Genomic DNA, 17,829 nt, shown 5'->3' on the forward strand with positions numbered 1-17,829 from the left:
AGGAGTTCAAGACCAGCCTGGGTAACATGGCAAAACCCCCTGTCTCTACAGAAAATACAAAAATTATCTGGCCATAGTGGTGCCGCCTGTAGTCCCAGCTAGTTGGGAGGGATAATAAAATGAACATGAATATCTGTGTACACATCCATCATAAAAAGTGAAACATTAAAAATAATTTAAGTCCCTTTGATCTTTTCTCTATTAACTCCCCTTTCTGACTTTGAAACCACCTTCTCTTTTTGCCTTCCATTCATTGGTTAATGGCATCACTGGCCATCTGGTTATAAAAACTAGAGATATTGGAAACATTTTTGCCTTTTTTATTCCTTCAGTAGCCCTAACCATTTGGTCATTAGATTCTGCCTCATGAGCTAGCCCTTAACCCTGGTTTCTTCTTCTGCCTCTCTACTTCAAACCGACATCTTGTCTCTACTACCCTATGGAGTATGGCTACTGCATGTAGTGTCCTGGCTGTTCAGTTTTTTCCCTCTAATGTGTTCCACTGTCTCTAAAGATGTTTTAAGGTAGAGAACAGATTTCTTATTCTCTGGTTTTCTTTGGGGCATGTTATTAAATATTTAATGTAGTGATTATGAATCCTGGCTGCATATCAGTATAGCTAGTGAAAGTTTTCAAAACATAAATGCCTTGTTTTGCTCTCCAGATTGAGAATGTAGGTGAGGCTAGTCCCCCTAAAATGTTTTTACCTTACTATCTTTGGAGATTCTGATTGAGCATTTAATTTTTGGCTGATAGGCATTATCTAAATGTCATTGAAATAACCCATTGCTTGAGCATATGCCTTTTATCCCTTCTTTTTTTTTTTCAGTCTTCCTTTTTCTTTTCAACCTTAAGGCCAACCATTTCCAATGAATTTTTTTAAATTTTCCTCTTGGTAGCATTTTATATAAAGATTCTTTTTTTATGGTTGACTTCATAGCCAGAAAGTATCATTAAGAAATGATCCCCAGTGTTTTTGAGTTATTACTAATTGATTGCGAATTGATTTTTTTTTTTTTTTTTTGCATACGTTTTTTGCTGCTAAACCCTGAATTGGCACTGTGGTATTATTTTAAATATCAAAATGAGTTTTAAACCTTGGCCGGGCGCGGTGGCTCACGCCTGTAATCCCAGCACTTTGGGAGGCCGAGGCAGGTGGATCACAAGGTCAAGAGATCGAGGCCATCCTGGTCAACATGGTGAAACCCCGTCTCTACTAAAAATACAAAAATTAGCTGGGCATGGTGGCGCACGCCTGTAGTCCCAGCTACTCAGGAGGCTGAGGCAGGAGAATTGCTTGAACCCAGGAGGCGGAGGTTGCGGTGAGCCGAGATCGCGCCATTGCACTCCAGCCTGGGTAACAAGAGTCAAACTCCGTCTCAAAAAAAAAAAAAAAAAAAAAAAAACAAAATTAGCTGAGTGTGGTGGCACACACCTGTAGTCCCAGCAGCTACTTGGGAGGTTGAGGCAGAATCACTTGAACCTGGGAGGTGGAGGTTGCAGCAAGCCAAGATCGTGCCACTGCACTCCAGCCTGGGTGACACTGAGACTTCGTTACAAAAAACAAAAAACAAACAAAATTTGAAAAACAATTACTTGAATGAAGAGAAAATTGCTTGATACTTCTTGATATAATTACAACCTTTGGTTCTAAATTAAGGCAGAGCTGGTATGATGCATAATTTATGTTTTGAAGGGAGTCTTGTGTTAAACCGTTGTATTTGATTAGGTGTTAGAACTTCTCTCATGCTGGGACAACTTCTGGAGTACATAGTAGGTGTTTAATGAATGAGTAAATGAATGCAGGTGGCAACTCCATCCCAACCTCTAGTCTGTTGACTAGTTGCACTCTAATGCTCACAAAGAGCACTTTGGAAAATAATTTTCCCTTGACTTAAAAAATGATACTCTCAGTCATTACTGAAAAAAAAAAAAAGTAAAACAAAAATTGCTAGTTACTCATCCAGATATGACAGTTGTTATTTTAACAGTTCATTAAAATATAATTCTTGGCCTGGAGCTGTGGTTCACACCTGTAATCCGAGCACTTTAGAAGGCGGAGGTGGGCAGATCACAAGGTCAGGAGGACAAGACCATCCTGGCTAACATGGTGAAACCTCATTTCTACTAAAAATACAAAAACTTAGCCGGGCATGGTGGCATGCACCTGTAATCCGAGCTACTCGGGAGTTTGAGGCAGGAGAATCACTTGAACCTAGGAGGTGGAGGTTGCAGTGCACTGAGATGGTACCACTGCACTCCAGCTTGGGTGACAGAAGGAGACTCTGTCTCAAAAAAAAAAAAAGTGTATGTGTATATATATATATATATGTATGTGTGTGTATATGTGTATATATATATATATACACACATATATATGTATATATAATTCTTATACAGTTCACCTACAGTGTACAATTTTAAAGGATTTTATTGCCTCCTGATACCCCATTGTGTTTTATTCCACATTTTACTTATCCATTTATAAGTTTAAGGATATTTGGATTGCTTATACTTTTGGCTATTATGAATAATGCTGCTATGACCATTCATGTATAAGTATTTGTTTGGATGATATCTCATTAAGATTTTGATTTATAATTCGTTGATGGCTAATATTCCTTTTTTTTTTTTTTTTTTGAGACATAGTCTTGATTTGTCGCCAGGCACCAGGCTAGAGTGCAGTGGCACAATCTCGGCCCACTGTGATCTCTGCCTCCTGGGTTCAAGCAGTTCTCCTGCCCCAGCCTCCCGAGTAGCTGGGACTACAGGCATGTGCCACCACACCCAGATAATTTTTTTTTTTTTTTTGTAGTAGAGATGGGGTTTCACCATGTTGGCCAGGATGGTCTTGATCTCTTGACGTCATGATCTGCCCACCTTGGCCTCCCAAAGTGCTGGGATTACAGGCCTGAGCCACTGCACCTGGCCAATGGCTAATATTTTTTAATACTTGTTTTTAGACTGTGTTTAACAAAATATGGATTATACCGCATATGCAGTTTTATAGTCTGCCTTTTGCACTTAAGCCTGTTTTTAGCATTAGCAAGCATATTTTACAAAATAATTTCCCTAAGTTTTGTTCTCTTTTTTACTACCCCCAAATAATAATTCTTGGGAAACCTTGCTTAAGTTAATATACCTAGAAAATACAATCCATGGGACTATATGTTTAATTTTTATTGGTTGTTACTGTGGTATGAGAGCAGGTAGAATTAGGGGAGTTATATTTTCTACCTTAAATATTTCTGTAATGTTTTAACTTTTACAATTAACATATATCATTTTGTAATCATAGAACATAAAGGTGGATTGTTTCCTTGGAGAATAAGTAGATTCAGCATCAAAAACAATTCCTAAATTTGAAAGTCATAATTAACATTATAAAGATAGTCATTAAGATATATTTTACTAAATACAGTACCTATAGGCCATTTTGTTAAATTTACTCTTCTGTAGTCCTAGACTATGAACACATATGCTGTGCAAAATTAAGAAAAATACTTAGTATTAAAACCAGGAAAGCAAATATTGTTTATTAGCTTTTGATTAAGAAAAGTATACAGTGTCCTGGCCGAGTGCATTGGCTAAGGCCTGTAATCCCAGCACTTTGGGAGGCCGAGTCAGGCGGATCACAAGGTCAGGAGATCGAGACCATCCTGGCCAACATAGTGAAACCCCGTCTACTAAAAATGCAAAAATTAGCTGGGTGTGGTGCCGTGCACCTGTATTCCCAGCTACTGGGGAGGCTGAGGCAGGAGAATTGCTTGAACCCTGGAGGCAAAGGTTGCAGTGAGACGAGATCAAGCCATCGCACTCCAGCCCGGCGACAGAGTAAGACTCTGTCTCCAAAAAAAAAAAAGGAAAAGAAAAGTATACAATGTCCTTTGGTATCTGGTGGGAGAATTGATTCCAGGACCTCTCATGGATACCAAAATCAGAGGATGCTCAAGTCCCTGATGTAAAATAGCATAGTATTTGTATATAACCTATGCACATCCCCCCATATACTTTAAAACATCTGTAGATTACTTATAATACATAATACAAAATGTAAATAGTTGTTACACCATATTTATATTCCTAAGTAAATACTTGTTATACTGTATTCTTTAGGGAATAATGACAAGAAAAGTCTGTACATGTTCACTACAGACAGAATTTTTTTTTCTGAATGTTTTTGATTTGTGGTTGGTTGAATCCATGGTTTTGAAGCCCCAGATACAAAAGGCTGACTGTACTATGTAGAAGTAATTTTTTTTTTTTTTTTTTTTTTTGAGATGGAGTTTCGCTCTTGTTACCCAGGCTGGAGTGCAATGGCGCGATCTCGGCTCACCACAACCTCCGCCTCCTGGGTTCAGGCAATTCTCCTGCCTCAGCCTCCTGAGTAGCTGGGATTACAGGCACACGCCACCATGCCCAGCTAATTTTCTGTATTTTTGGTTTCACCATATTGACTAGGATGGTCTCGATCTCTTGACCTCATGATCCACCCGCCTCGGCCTCCCAAAGTGCTGGGATTATAGGCATGAGCCACCGCGTCCGGCCCAGAAGTAATTTTTATAAGTATATTTAGTTTTTGAGGCTAATATTGATTCAAAAAGTCATTAACAAGCACTTAGAAGAACTTTTTTTGTAGGGATTTTGTTGTAATAGGATTTGACATACCTAATCATTAGATTCTATATAATCCCAGATCAGACAAATGTGATAGGAATATTTATAATTATTTGTATAGGCCAAGGCGGGTGGATCACGAGGTCAAGAGATCGAGACCATCCTGGTCAACATGGTGAAACCCCGTCTCTACTAAAAAAAATACAAAAAACTAGCTGGGGGTGGTGGCGCGTGCCTGTAATCCCAGCTACTCAGGAGGCTGAGACAGAAGAATTGCCTGAACCCAGGAGGCGGAGGTTGCGGTGAGCCGAGATCGCGCCATTGCACTCCAGCCTGGGTAACAAGAGCGAAACTCCGTCTCAAAAAAAAAAAAAAAAGAAAGAAAATTTCCAGCTTATTTACACTCAAGATAATACAGAAAGAGATAGTTGGTATCATTAAAATTAGGAAGGAAGTTAATAGTTAATATGCTTGATTTTTGAAGACAGCTTTATACATATTATCTCATTTAATCCTCACAGCAGCCGTTCAGGATGGCTACTTTGGTATTGGTATTATCTCCACTTTGCAAGTGAGGAAAGTAAGGCTCAGAGAGATTAAGTAACTTGCTCAAAGTAACACAGCTAGTATGTAACAGAGCTAGGATTTGAATCCAAGTCTGTCAGACTCCAAAATCTATCCTCTTTCCAGTACTTCACACTGCAGCAGGTAAGTGTGCTGCTTGGCCCTGTGCTTGCCTTACTTAGGGCACCCCAAATTTCAGCCTGTTTCCATTGCTCACTATCCAAATCCTAGTCACACCCCAGTTAGAAGACTCTGTGACTCGAGCCAGGATCAGTCCTTGTATGTACTGTTCTGATTGCAGTGATACTTACCAGTTCTTTCTGAACACTGCAATTACTCCTCCACAAAGAGACATATACATCTTTAAATATGATTAAAATGTGATTTCTCCTATTAGGGCATAGCAGCAAAATTTGTCCCTGCAGTTTCCAGTAGGTATATTTAACCCTGTAATTTAAAGCATCATTCATGCTCTAGGACTTAAGGCTGTGTAGCCAAAGGACTGTGGAAAGTCATTTTACTTTTTTTTTTTTTTGGGGGGGCAGAGAATGTCTGTTCTAATTTCTACCCTACTTATGTCATAAAATTGTTGTGAGAGTGGAGTGAGATAATAGATGTTCGCCTGTAGGAAGTACTAAGTGGTAATCAGTTACCTTTCTAAATGCCCCATCTAAGTAGAGACTCTTCTTGTGTGAAGTTCTACCATATACAGATTTATTTCTGTAAATCTACAGTTAGTCGAGATAATCTGGAGAGTGTACTTGAATTGTAGATTACTCCAATCTGAGATGTAGGCTTAGCTATTAACATAACACAAAAGGTGTTTTCCACTTTAGCGTACATATTAGAACATGGTGAGGTTAATTTTTAAGTATCTTGTTGGAAATGCATGGCAGGGAAATTCTGAAGAAGAGTTATAAGTCATGACAAATAGATATATTTAATGTACAGTATAAATTACCCAAGTTATTGATTTTCTTTTGATTCATTTTATTATTTCTATTGATTTATTTTAGTGGCTTTTAACAGATATTTGCAATGCCTTTCATGACTTTGGTTCTCTGGTCTCACTTTTTCCCTAAGGTCTTAAATATATCATTTCATTCATTCATTATGTTTATTTTTGAGAAAAGTAAATTTAGTTCATTATAGAGTAAGGATTTACTTTATAAGGCTGAGGATAGATAAAACAATGAGCTCACAAGAGAGAGCGAAAGAGGCAAAAATCCCTGCCCTCATGCAGCTTACATTTCTTTTTTCTTTTCTTTTCTTTTTTTTTTTTTTTTTTTTTTGAGATGTAGTTTTGCTCCTTCACCCAGGCTGGAGTGCAGTAGCACAGTCTCGGCTCACTGAAACTTCCACCTCCTGGGTTCAAGCCATTCTTAAGCCTCAGCCTTCTAAGTAGCTCAGATCACAGACATCTGCCACCACACCTGGCTAATTTTTGTATGTTTAGTACAGACAGGGTTTTGCCATGTTGGCCAGGCTGGTCTCAAACTCCTTATCTCAGGCAGTCCACCTGACTTCGCCTCGCAACTTGCTAGGATTACAGGCGTGAGCCACCATACCGGTCACAGCTTACATTTCAACAGTGAGATTATAAATGCCAAATAATATAAATAAACCATATGTCAGTTGATGATAGAACAATAAGAAAAGAATAAAGGGGAGGGAGTTGCAGTTTTAACTGGGTGATTAGTGAAGACCTCACTGAGAAATGTGTAGCAGCAATTACAAGGAGGTCAGTATGATTAAAATCAGTCTTGTGTGCCTGTGGCTTTACAGTGTCCATTATGAGGACTTTATGTCTGTGTGCAATGAAGTCATTGAGATTTTTAGCAAAATTCTAACAAGGAGTTTTCAGGAACACATCGTTCTTGGACATTGTAGAGGAAACACTAAGTAAAAGGTATTACTAGAGTTCTTACTCCTCTACTAGAATGCAGAATTTTGTTTTATTTATTTACTTATTTATTTATTTTTGAGACAGAGTTTCTCTCTTGTCCCTCAGTCTGGAGTGCAATGGCTCACTGCAACCTCCAACGTCCTGGTTCAAGCGATTCTTCTGCCTCAGCCTCCCAAAAGCTGGAATTACAGGCACACGCCACCACACTGGCTAATTTTTGTATTTTTAGTAGAGATGGGATTTCGCCACGTTGGCCAGCTTGGTCTCGAACTCCTGATCTCAGGTGATCCACCGGCCTTGCCTTGGCCTCCCAAAGTGCTGGGATTATGGGTGTGAGCCACTGGGCCTGGCCAGATTTTATTTTGTATATTAAAAATATATGTATTCATGTAGTATATAATAAAAGATTTATTTTTTTATTTAAGGCAAAAATGTTTTAAAATACACTGCTGGTAAGAACTTACAAAAGGAAAAGTATATTGGAAAACCTCATAGAAGTTTAAAAAATTCTTTAAATTTAAAATAACCAGTTTAAATGGAAAGTTAGATTTATATTTAAGAATTAGGCTGGTCCGATGGTAGTGGGTTATTAGAACTTATTAACATTAATGTTGGCCGGGCGTGATGGCTCACGCTTATAATCCAAACACTTTGGAGGCCAAGGTGGGCGGATCACCTGAGGTCAGGAGTTCAAGACCAGCCTGATCAACACGGTGAAACCCCGTCTTACCAAAAAAAAAAAAAAAAAAAAGTTAAGATAAATAAATAAATAAATAAAACACATTAATGTCACTTAAGTTGATATACAACCCCCACTGCTAAATTTGACTAGCTTTAAAAAAATTTTTTTTTAATTAGGCAGCCATAAAAAGAATGAAATCATGTCTTTTGCAGCAACACAGATGGAGCTGGGCCATTATCCTCAGTGAACTATCCTCAGTGAAATAATTCAGAAACAGAAAATCAAATAGTGGTACACATAGATATAAAGATGAAAATAACAGACCACTCCAAAATGGGGAAGATTGGGAGGGGACTGAGGATTGAAAAATTACCTTTTGGGTTCAATGTTCAGTATTTGAGTGATGTGTACACTTTAAGTCCAATCCCCACCGTTACATGGTATACCGATGTAACTAACACACACAAACCCTCTGAATCTAAAATAATTTAAAAAGTAAAAGTATGCTTCCTAGAGTTTGCCCTGAAAAAGTCAACTAGTATAGCTTGCTTGCTTGCTTGCTTGCTTATTTATTTATTTATTTGAAGACAGAGTCTCACTCTTTTGCCCAGGCTGGAGTACAGTGACGTGATCTCAGCTCACTGCAACCTCTGCCTCCTGGGTTCAAGCGATTTTTCCTGCCTCAGCCTCCTGAGTAGCTGGGACTACAGGCATGCACCACCATACCCTGCTAATTTTTGTATTTTTAGTAGAGATGGTGTTTCACCATATTGGCCAGGCTGGTCTTGAACTCCTGACCTCAAGAGATCTGTCTGCCTCAACCTCCTAAAGTGCTGGGATTACAGGTGTAAGCCACAATGCCTGGCCTAGTATAGCTTTTTAAAATGAAGGATAATTTGTTTATGATGTGACCTCTAAAAAAGTTAATTGTGGTGTCATAAAAGTAGGATTATATCACTCCTAGTACCACCATGGTAAAGGAGATGAACTGAAACATCTGAATCCTATTTCTTAAATGAAGAATAATAACTTAAGGATCAATAGTTGTTTTATATAATAGGTATGGGATAAGAAATAAAAAGTCCTGGATCTTTTCCATGAAGTAGTTGGTCTCAGGATAAGTAACAGTGTAATTGTAAGAAAATCTTTTATGGTAAGCAATTTCTTTTTCAATTTCATCAGTTATTGGTAGTAAGTTTTTTTTTCAAAGTTCTAAATTATGAAATTGTACTTGAGTGAAAGTGTAGTGTTTAATTTGTAGCTCAGCCTGGGATATCGGTTTGCCAGTGATAGGTCCTTGAATGCATTTTCCCTTTCTGTCTGTTTTTGATTAACCTTCTCCTTTCTCTATGGTGAATGAGTCAGCTATTTCATCTTCCTGTTTGTCTTATTTATTTATTTAGATATCGACTTTCTCTCTTGTTGCCCAGGCTGGATTGCAGTGGCGTCATCTCGGCTCACTGCAACCTCCACCTCCCAGGTTCAAGTGATTCTCCTGTCTCAGCCTCCCTAGTAGCTGGAATTACAGGTGCCTGGCACCATGCCCAGCTAATTTTTGTTTGTATTTTTAGTAGAGACAGGGTTTTGCCATGTTCACCAGGCTGGTCTCAAATGCCACCCGGGCCTCCCAAAGTGCTGGGATTACAGGCATGAGCCACCACCCCGGCCCTGTTTTCTCATTTTTAATCTCCTGTGTATTCTGTAGAAGGGATCTAATCTGGATAATCTTGGTTGACTAAATTAGACTAGCTTAGCTTGGAAGGGTTACCAAAACAGCTGTTTTTTTGTTTTGTTTTGTTTTTTTCTGAGATGGAGTCTCGCTCTGTTGCCCAGGTTGGAGTATAGCGGCATAATCTCAGCTCACTGCAGCCTCCACCTCCCAGGTTCAAGCGATTCTCCTTCCTCAGCCTCCCGAGTAGCTATGACTAAGGTGCCCATCACCACACCTGGCTAATTTTTGTATTTTTAGTAGAGGCAGGGTTTTGCCATGTTGGCCAGGATGGTCTTGATCTCTTAACCCTCGTGATCTACCCGCCTCAGCCCCCCCAAAGTGCTGGGATTATAGGCGTGAGCCACCACACCTGGCGAAAACAGTTGTGTTGTACAGTTAGCTTTTCTGCCAATATTGTTTATATTGGAAAATTGATATTCCCTAGACCTTGTTTTTAGAGCCCTGTGAAAGCTCTCTTTCCTTCTATCTGTATAGCCCTCTGTCCTGACCAGAATATTTTGTTTCCTGTCCCCTAAATAATGCCCAGTGATTTATAAGTACAGTGCATATATAAGGCATAAGTATGTCCCAGATGACTTAACTCTCTCTCCATTTCTGCTTATTCCATTTCATCTTCCTCAAATTCTGTTTTGTCTTCTCCACTTATCCAAATTCTACTCTTATTTCAGGACCAAATTCTTACTTAGTCTTTCCAATAAAGCCCGTACCACTCTGCCTTAATCTAAAATGCTTTTTCTTCCCTTTTTTGTCACCCATGCTGGAGTACAGTGGAGTGATCATGACTTCCTTGGCTCAAGCAGTCCCCCCCTCAGCTTCCCGAGTAGCTGGGACTACAGGAACGTGCCACCATGCCTGGCTACTTTTTTTTTCCTTAGGAGATGAGGTCCTGCTATGTTGCCCAGACTGGTTTCCAACTTCTGGGCACAAGTGATTCTCCTTCCTTGGCCTCCTAAAGTGCTGGGATTACAGGCATGAGCCACCGTGCCTGGCCTTTTTCTTCCTATTTCTTTCTTTCTTTTTTTTTTTCATCTCTTGTTCCAGAGAAGCAGAATCTCAGATGGTGGATATATGTGTGTATGGAGAGAGAGAGAGAGAGAGAGAGAGAGAGAGAGAGAGAGAGAGAGAGAGAGAGAGATTTATTATAAGGAATTGGCTCAGGCCATTATGGAGACTAAGTCTCAAGATGTGAAGGATGAGTTGCAAGCTGGAGACCCAGGAGAGCACATGGTGTACATCCAGTCTGAATTTGAAGGCCTGAGAACTCAGAGAGCCATTGGTGTTATAATCCGAAGGCTTGAGACCCACAAAGAACCGGTGTTTCAGTTTGAAGGCAGGAAAAGCTGATGTCCCTGTTAGTAAGCTGTCAGACAGGAGGAATTCTGTTTTAGTGTTTATTTTAGTGTTCATTTGTGTGCCTTGTCCTACTAGCTAGTAGATAAGCATCTTGAGGGCAGGGGCTACAAATCATATTTGCTTGTTTATCATTCATAAGCCCTTGAATTCTTACAAGTAGTAAGTACATCTAATATATAATACTTTATAAAACAAGTAGCATTTTAGAGCTGGAAAGGGTTTTTGACTAGTTCAGGCTCTTACTTAACTGAAACAGAAAGTCAGTTGCATGTGACTATTTTTTGGAAGAACCAGGATTAGAATTTTTTTTCGATTCCTCATAGGGCTTTTTCAAATAATAATAAATGATGTTAATATTAAATGATAACTTATTAATATTATTAATAATAAATGGTAACTTAAATCACTATCTTATTTTAGAGTTTTCCTGGAATCAGAAACAGCTTTAAAATGGGAAGAGTACCAGCCTTAGCAACATAACATAGTGAGACTCCGTCTCTAGAAATAATAAAAAAAATTAGCTGGGCATGGTGGCATGCACCTGTGGTCCCAGCTACTCAGGAGGCTAAGGCAGGAGGATTGCCTATGCCCAGGAAGTTGAGGCTGCAGTCAGCTGTGATCACGCTACTGCACTGAAGCCTGGGTGACAGAGTGAGACCGTGTATCAAAAAAAAAAGAAGAGTAAAATAATATACCTCTTTCCTTAATGGTTAGAAGAATAAAATGAAATCATGTACGTGGAATCACTTAGTGCAGTGCTGTAATATAGCTAATAGCTCAACAATTGCTTTTTGTACTAGAAAAGTTATTAATTAAAAACTTTTTTTTCTTTTTTTGTTTTTGCTTAGGAGCAATAATCAAAATAGTTTGCAGAGTCCTTTAATGTGGAAAATTAGGCAATATTCCTGGAGATTTCACGGTTTTTCCCCTTTTAATTTAAAAATGTGCCGGGCGCGGTGGCTCAAGCCTGTAATCCTAGCACTTTGGGAGGCCGAGGCGGGTAGATCACGAGGTCAAGAGATCGAGACCATCCTGGTCAACATGGTGAAACCCCGTCTCTACTAAAAATACAAAAAAATTAGCTGGGCATGGTGGCGCGTGCCTGTAATCCCAGCTACTCAGGAGGCTGAGGCAGGAGAATTGCCTGAACCCAGGAGGCGGAGGTTGCAGTGAGCCGAAATCACGCCATTGCACTCCAGCCTGGGTAACAAGAGCGAAACTCCGTCTCAAAAAAAAAAAAAAAAAAAAATGTGCATGATACAAAATTCAGTTATTCCAAAGTATTATGCCAAAAAAGAACTTATTTAATGTGCGATTATGTCATTATTTCCTCAAAGGATGTTATTTGACATGTTAAATTTGCTGATTCATATACAGGATTCCAATTAAGTATTTGAATGTAAGGCATCATAACCAAGTAGTAGTTTTATCTTTATGGCATGACTTTATTGAAGCACAAGTTGAGGCTATGGAAGGTGAAATTACAGTATTTAAACACTAGAGTAATTTGAACGTAAATACTCTTTAGAACTGTTTAGTCATGGGAAATGAAACTGATTATTTTCATTTAATTTTTTTTCCTTTCTAGAGTTCTTTGTAGGTACATCTTAAAGCTGTCAAGATGGTTCTAGCAGACCTTGGAAGAAAAATAACATCAGCATTACGCTCATTGAGCAATGCCACCATTATTAATGAAGAGGTATGTAAAATATTATATGAAATATATATAATTGTGTATTATCACTAGCATTGGGAAGATGGATTATTAATATTCCCTATTTTATATTTATTTTGATGTAGACTTAATACTGTAGATAAAAACCTAAAAGTGGATACAGTAAGTAGTGTTTTATTGAGAAATTAACTACAACTTCAAATTTGCTTTAACTTTCTGTAAGGAATTTTCCCAAAAAAAATCCAAAACAAAACTGACCTTAACTTAGATGAAAAATAACATATTTTATCTTTTGAAAGTGGCTTAATCTAGAACTGTACTTTTGTGTTTTTTTTTTTTTTTTGAGACGGAGTTTTGCTCTTGTTACCCAGGCTGGAGTGCAATGGCGTGATCTCGGCTCACCACAACCTCCGCCTTCTGGGTTCAGGCAATTCTCCTGTCTCAGCCTCCTAAGTAGCTGGGATTACAGGCATGCACCACCATGCCCAGCTAATTTTTTGTATTTTTAATAGAGACGGGATTTCACCATGTTGACCAGGATGGTCTTGATCTCCTGACCTCGTGATCCACCTGCCTCGGCCTCCCAAAGTGCTGGGATTACAGGCGTGAGCCACCGCGTCCAGCTGTACTTTTGTTTTTTTTATTGATACAGACTTAAAATTTTATTATCCTGCTGCTTTCTTTTTGGTGAGGCCTCTGCTTATCTGTCCTTTAATTTATTTATTTTTTATTTTTCCCCACTTACTGGTATTCAATTATCTGTCCTTTTCTTTGTTGACTTTTATTTAGCATTCTTATAAAAGGTTAGTATTTACATCTTGTCTGTTTTGATTCATTTTCTTTGAAATCTTCAGTTTTTTGGAGATTTTGTAAGCTGCTCCTTAGCTATATTGTTTTAAGATACTTCTTTCTCCCATTTGTCCCCCACAGGTTGTATCTTAACGGTTTATTAATTGAAAAAGATGACTGTGGTTCACCAGTATACTTTATATTTTATATTAACAATGGAAAATTACTGAATTTGGTGTTAGAAGACATTCGTTAGAGTCTCATTGCAGCAATTTAGTAACTGCGATGTAAATTTGGACATCTGAACCTTAGATTGCTTAGTGTATAAAATGGGAAAATAGCATTTATCATAGAAAATGTTTTTAAGTATCAAATGAACTTTCTAACTTGGAGGTTAGAAAACAAATTCTAACGCAGAATATGATCTCGACACTTAAATAATTTGAGACCATCTTAGAGATCATTTAGTTCAGCCTCTTGTTTAACATAAACAGAAAGTCAGTTTCATGTGATTGTTTATATGGAAGAACCAGGATTAGAATCTTTTTTTCCTAATTCCTCATCCAGGGTTTTTTCTAATAATTCTTATTAAATAATAAATCACAAATCATTGTTTGGTCTTGTAATTCAGAATAAATAAATCAACTTTCCAAACCATTTTCCCTGTTGTGTAGTAGCTCTTATGCTCTTTGTAGTAGAAAGAAAACCAGAGGAGGAGTGCTTAGTGGAAAGTAGAGTAACATCTGTTGCTTAAATTGGCAGCTTCTTTGTTCGTGATACTGTGCTGCTAACTGATTAACAAGGAGAAAGCCCTCTAGTGAAAGATCAGTTCCAGTTTTATCAGACCCCTTTAATGAGAGATAAAGAAAACTAATAAGCCTCTGTAGAGCATACGAAATAAGTTGAAGGAGAGGGTTCATTCAATAAATATTTGAGGACCTATGTTTTTACAAACAGTTTTGCTGGCACCAGCGATAGAATGGTGAACAAAATAGACTAAAATTCCTACCCTCATAGAGCTTATATTCTAGTGTGTGAGCACTTCATATACATGAGTGGCTAAAGCCTCTTAAGACTTTTTATTTTATGACCTTTTAACTACAGTGCCTTGCAATTCAACAAATGTGTGATGATAAGTTATTAATGGAGATAGTCTCCTCTCCAACAGTATTCTTCTGTTCTGAGTAAAAATGGCAAGACTGGGTAACTTCCTTCTGTCACATTTGCCTCTATAGTTGTCCAGTTAAGAAGAGCAAATATTGTGACTATATACCACCACTACATATTAGCAACAGAAGCTCTTCAATAACGTAGAAAACGTCAAAGGCAACATCTATTATGCAGCAACTTTTTTTGGCTTGAATATTGTCTTTATTATTATTATTACGTTTTTTGTTGTGTTAATTTTGTTTTGAGACAAAGTCTCACTCTTACCCAGGCTGGAGTACGGTAGCATGATCTTGGCTTACTGCAGCCTCTGCCTCCTGGGTTCAAGTGATTCTCCTGCCTCAGCCTCCTGAGTAGCTGGGATTATAGGCACATGCCACCATACCCAGCGAATTTTTGTATTTTAGTAGAGATGGGGTTTCACCATGTTGACCAGGCTGGTCTTGAACTCCTGACCTCAAGTGATCTGCCCACCTCAGCTTCCCAAAGTGCTGGGATTACAGGTGTCACCCACTGTGCGCGGCCTGTAATTAACTTTTATATAGGAATAAAATTGTGGTAATTTAATACGTGGGTGTATGAAACTAAACGGGGTTTCTTGAATTTTGACAAAATGACTAAACATTTAATAAAATTATCTCTCCAGACCTAACTGAAAAGCCCATTAGCGTAGTATTATTTTATTAAGCTATGGTTATATAAGTGATCAACCATTGTTTTTAGGGAACTGAAATGATACATTGGGTACTTTAAATTTCAATTATTTCTTTATTTTCAGGTATTGAATGCTATGCTAAAAGAAGTCTGTACTGCTTTGTTGGAAGCAGATGTTAATATTAAACTAGTGAAGCAACTAAGAGAAAATGTTAAGTAAGTTCAATTAATCAGGTAAAAAACAGGCATAGCTAAGTTTAATTTATTGGAAAGAGGCACTAACTAGAAATGTTTTCTTTATCAGGAATCATTTCTGCTCTGCAGCACTGGAAAAGTGCTGGGTTAGAGCTCATATGTTGGACAAGTGCATGTGTAGTACGTTTCCATTAATGATGGTTCAAAGAATAAACTACATGTGATTTTCATTTCATTACCAGTTTTTTTCTATTTTTCTAGTCTTTTATTTGGATGGATTCTATTAAATACTGTATAGTAGTTTAATATATAAAGCCTTCTAATGTTCAGGCTCTTCATAGAAAAGTACTGCCATTTTATTCTTTTTAGACTTGATGATATTAATCAACCTTCTTCATTATTGGAGAACTATATTCTCTTTTGTTCTTTTGGTTTCTCTGTTTCATATTTGAATGAAGAATTAATGTGTGTGGTCTCAGTTATTTTATTCATTGGGAGAGGCACTGAGTTGGCAGGACACACAGAACAATACAGGTAGCTCAGTTAATGGCTTAATCTTATCCCTTATCATGCTTTAGATATCCCTCCTTGTATTGCTCGAGATTAATTGTGGGACTATGAGTATTTAAGCATTTAGAAATAAAGTAGTCCTGATTTCTGTTGTAAAAATATATAAAATATATAAGCTTCAAGAAAAGTAAATAAAACTAGTTATTTGTAGTGATATTAGGACAAATTAATATTTGTACTTTCTTTTTTTTTTTTGAGACGGAGTTTCGCTCTTGTTACCCAGGCTGGAGTGCAATGGTGCGATCTCAGCTCACCGCAACCTCCGCCTCCTGGGTTCAGGCAATTCTCCTGCCTCAGCCTCCGGAGTAGCTGGGATTACAGGCACGCGCCACCATGCCCAGCTAATTTTTTGCACCTTTAGTAGAGACGGGGTTTCACCATGTTGACCAGGATGGTCTCGATCTCTTGACCTCGTGATCCACCCGCCTCGGCCTCCCAAAGTGCTGGGATTACAGGCTTGAACCACCGCTCCCGGCCAATATTTGTACCTTCAAGTGTAATCCTCGAAAACCAAAGTCTTGCATCCAGTATTTCATGGTTAACTCTTTATGTTATAGACTTATGAATCTGTAGTGATTACATACATGTTAATTGGAAGACTGTTAATATGAATGACTGAATAGTCTTACATTCTTTGGAGCAGAAGCTTCTTTTTCTTAAAGTTTCTTAATTGATTTTCTCTTCCCTACCCCAATCACCAACCACCATTATAAAGGTCTGCTATTGATCTTGAAGAGATGGCATCTGGTCTTAACAAAAGAAAAATGATTCAGCATGCTGTATTTAAAGAACTCGTGAAGGTAAAAGTATATGAAGATTGTGCTGTGATTCTATACTCAGTGGATAAAAATATATTAGCACTACAAGTATTTCGGAATCATTTTTAGTATGTTTTTATAGAATATTCATCTGTATTAAAATATTAATGAAACGATCGTTAAGTTTTCTTAGGGACCTATTTTTATTATGGATTTTACTGAATACAGAAATCTGAGTGCAGATATGAAGGTTTGTACTGTTCCTGCAAAAAATGCCAAAGCCAAGATACCATGAGTGAAACTTGACAACAGATTGATTGATGGAAGGGCCTCTCTGAGATTTTCCCCTTTCACTGTCATGTTTTGCCTAGTCATGGCCCTGCTTTTATATGGCAAAGTCACATATAGCAAATATTCTTTTCTACACTATTCATTGTGTAGAGAATTCCCTTTGCAAAGACCAAGTACCCCAATTCTTGCCTAGATTATAAACAATTTTGAATTCGTGAAAATTTTATTTTCAAGTAGTAAATATAGCCTGTCGCCCTGCCTTACCTTATTGCTGATCATGCAAATTATTGTGAAAATCTTAAAGCTTTAAAAAATACATATTGGCTCAATTGTAGAAGAAAAGAAGTAAGGAGCTGTTAAAAAGTTACTTCAGGCACAGTGGCTCATGCCTGTAATCACAGTGCTTTGGGAGGTGGAGGTGGGAAGATTGCTTGAGGTCAGAAGTTTGAGATCAACCTTGGCAACATAGCAAGAACCAGTCTCTACAAAAAAAAAAAAAAGTTGGTGAAAAGAGCTGATGCAGGCCAGGTGTGGTGGCTCACATCTGTAATCCCAGCACTTTGGAAGGCTGAGGCAGTTGAGTCACCCAAGGTCAGGCATTGGAGATCAGCTTGGCTAACATGGTGAAACCCCTGTGATTGTGCCACTGCCCTCCAGACTAGGGGAAAGGGTGAGACCCTGTCTCAAAGAAAAACAACTAAAAGGCCGGGCGCGGTGGCTCAAGCCTGTAATCCCAGCACTTTGGGAGGCCGAGGCGGGTGGATCACGAGGTCGAGAGATCGAGACCATCCTGGTCAACGTGGTGAAACCCCGTCTCTACTAAAAATACAAAAAAATTAGCTGGGCATGGTGGCACGTGCCTGTAGTCCCAGCTAC

The 17,829-nt window shown here is 38.3% G+C and overlaps 1 protein-coding gene across 3 annotated transcripts in view; it reads left to right on the top strand.

Moving 5' to 3' along the window:
• Positions 1-17,829, top strand: part of LOC101047438 (signal recognition particle subunit SRP54) — an 89,209-nt gene that overhangs the window by 2,214 nt on the left and 69,166 nt on the right. For all 3 annotated transcript variants that reach the window (XM_074393356.1, XM_039469145.2, XM_039469144.2), the window contains 3 exons: positions 12,443-12,553; positions 15,264-15,355; positions 16,620-16,704. In XM_074393356.1, the coding sequence (XP_074249457.1) occupies positions 12,476-12,553; positions 15,264-15,355; positions 16,620-16,704 (255 nt within the window). In that variant the 5' untranslated portion in view covers positions 12,443-12,475. The remainder of the gene's footprint in view (positions 1-12,442; positions 12,554-15,263; positions 15,356-16,619; positions 16,705-17,829) is intronic.

Source organism: Saimiri boliviensis, chromosome 2 (assembly GCF_048565385.1).
Source record: "Saimiri boliviensis isolate mSaiBol1 chromosome 2, mSaiBol1.pri, whole genome shotgun sequence".
NCBI lineage: Eukaryota > Metazoa > Chordata > Mammalia > Primates > Cebidae > Saimiri > Saimiri boliviensis.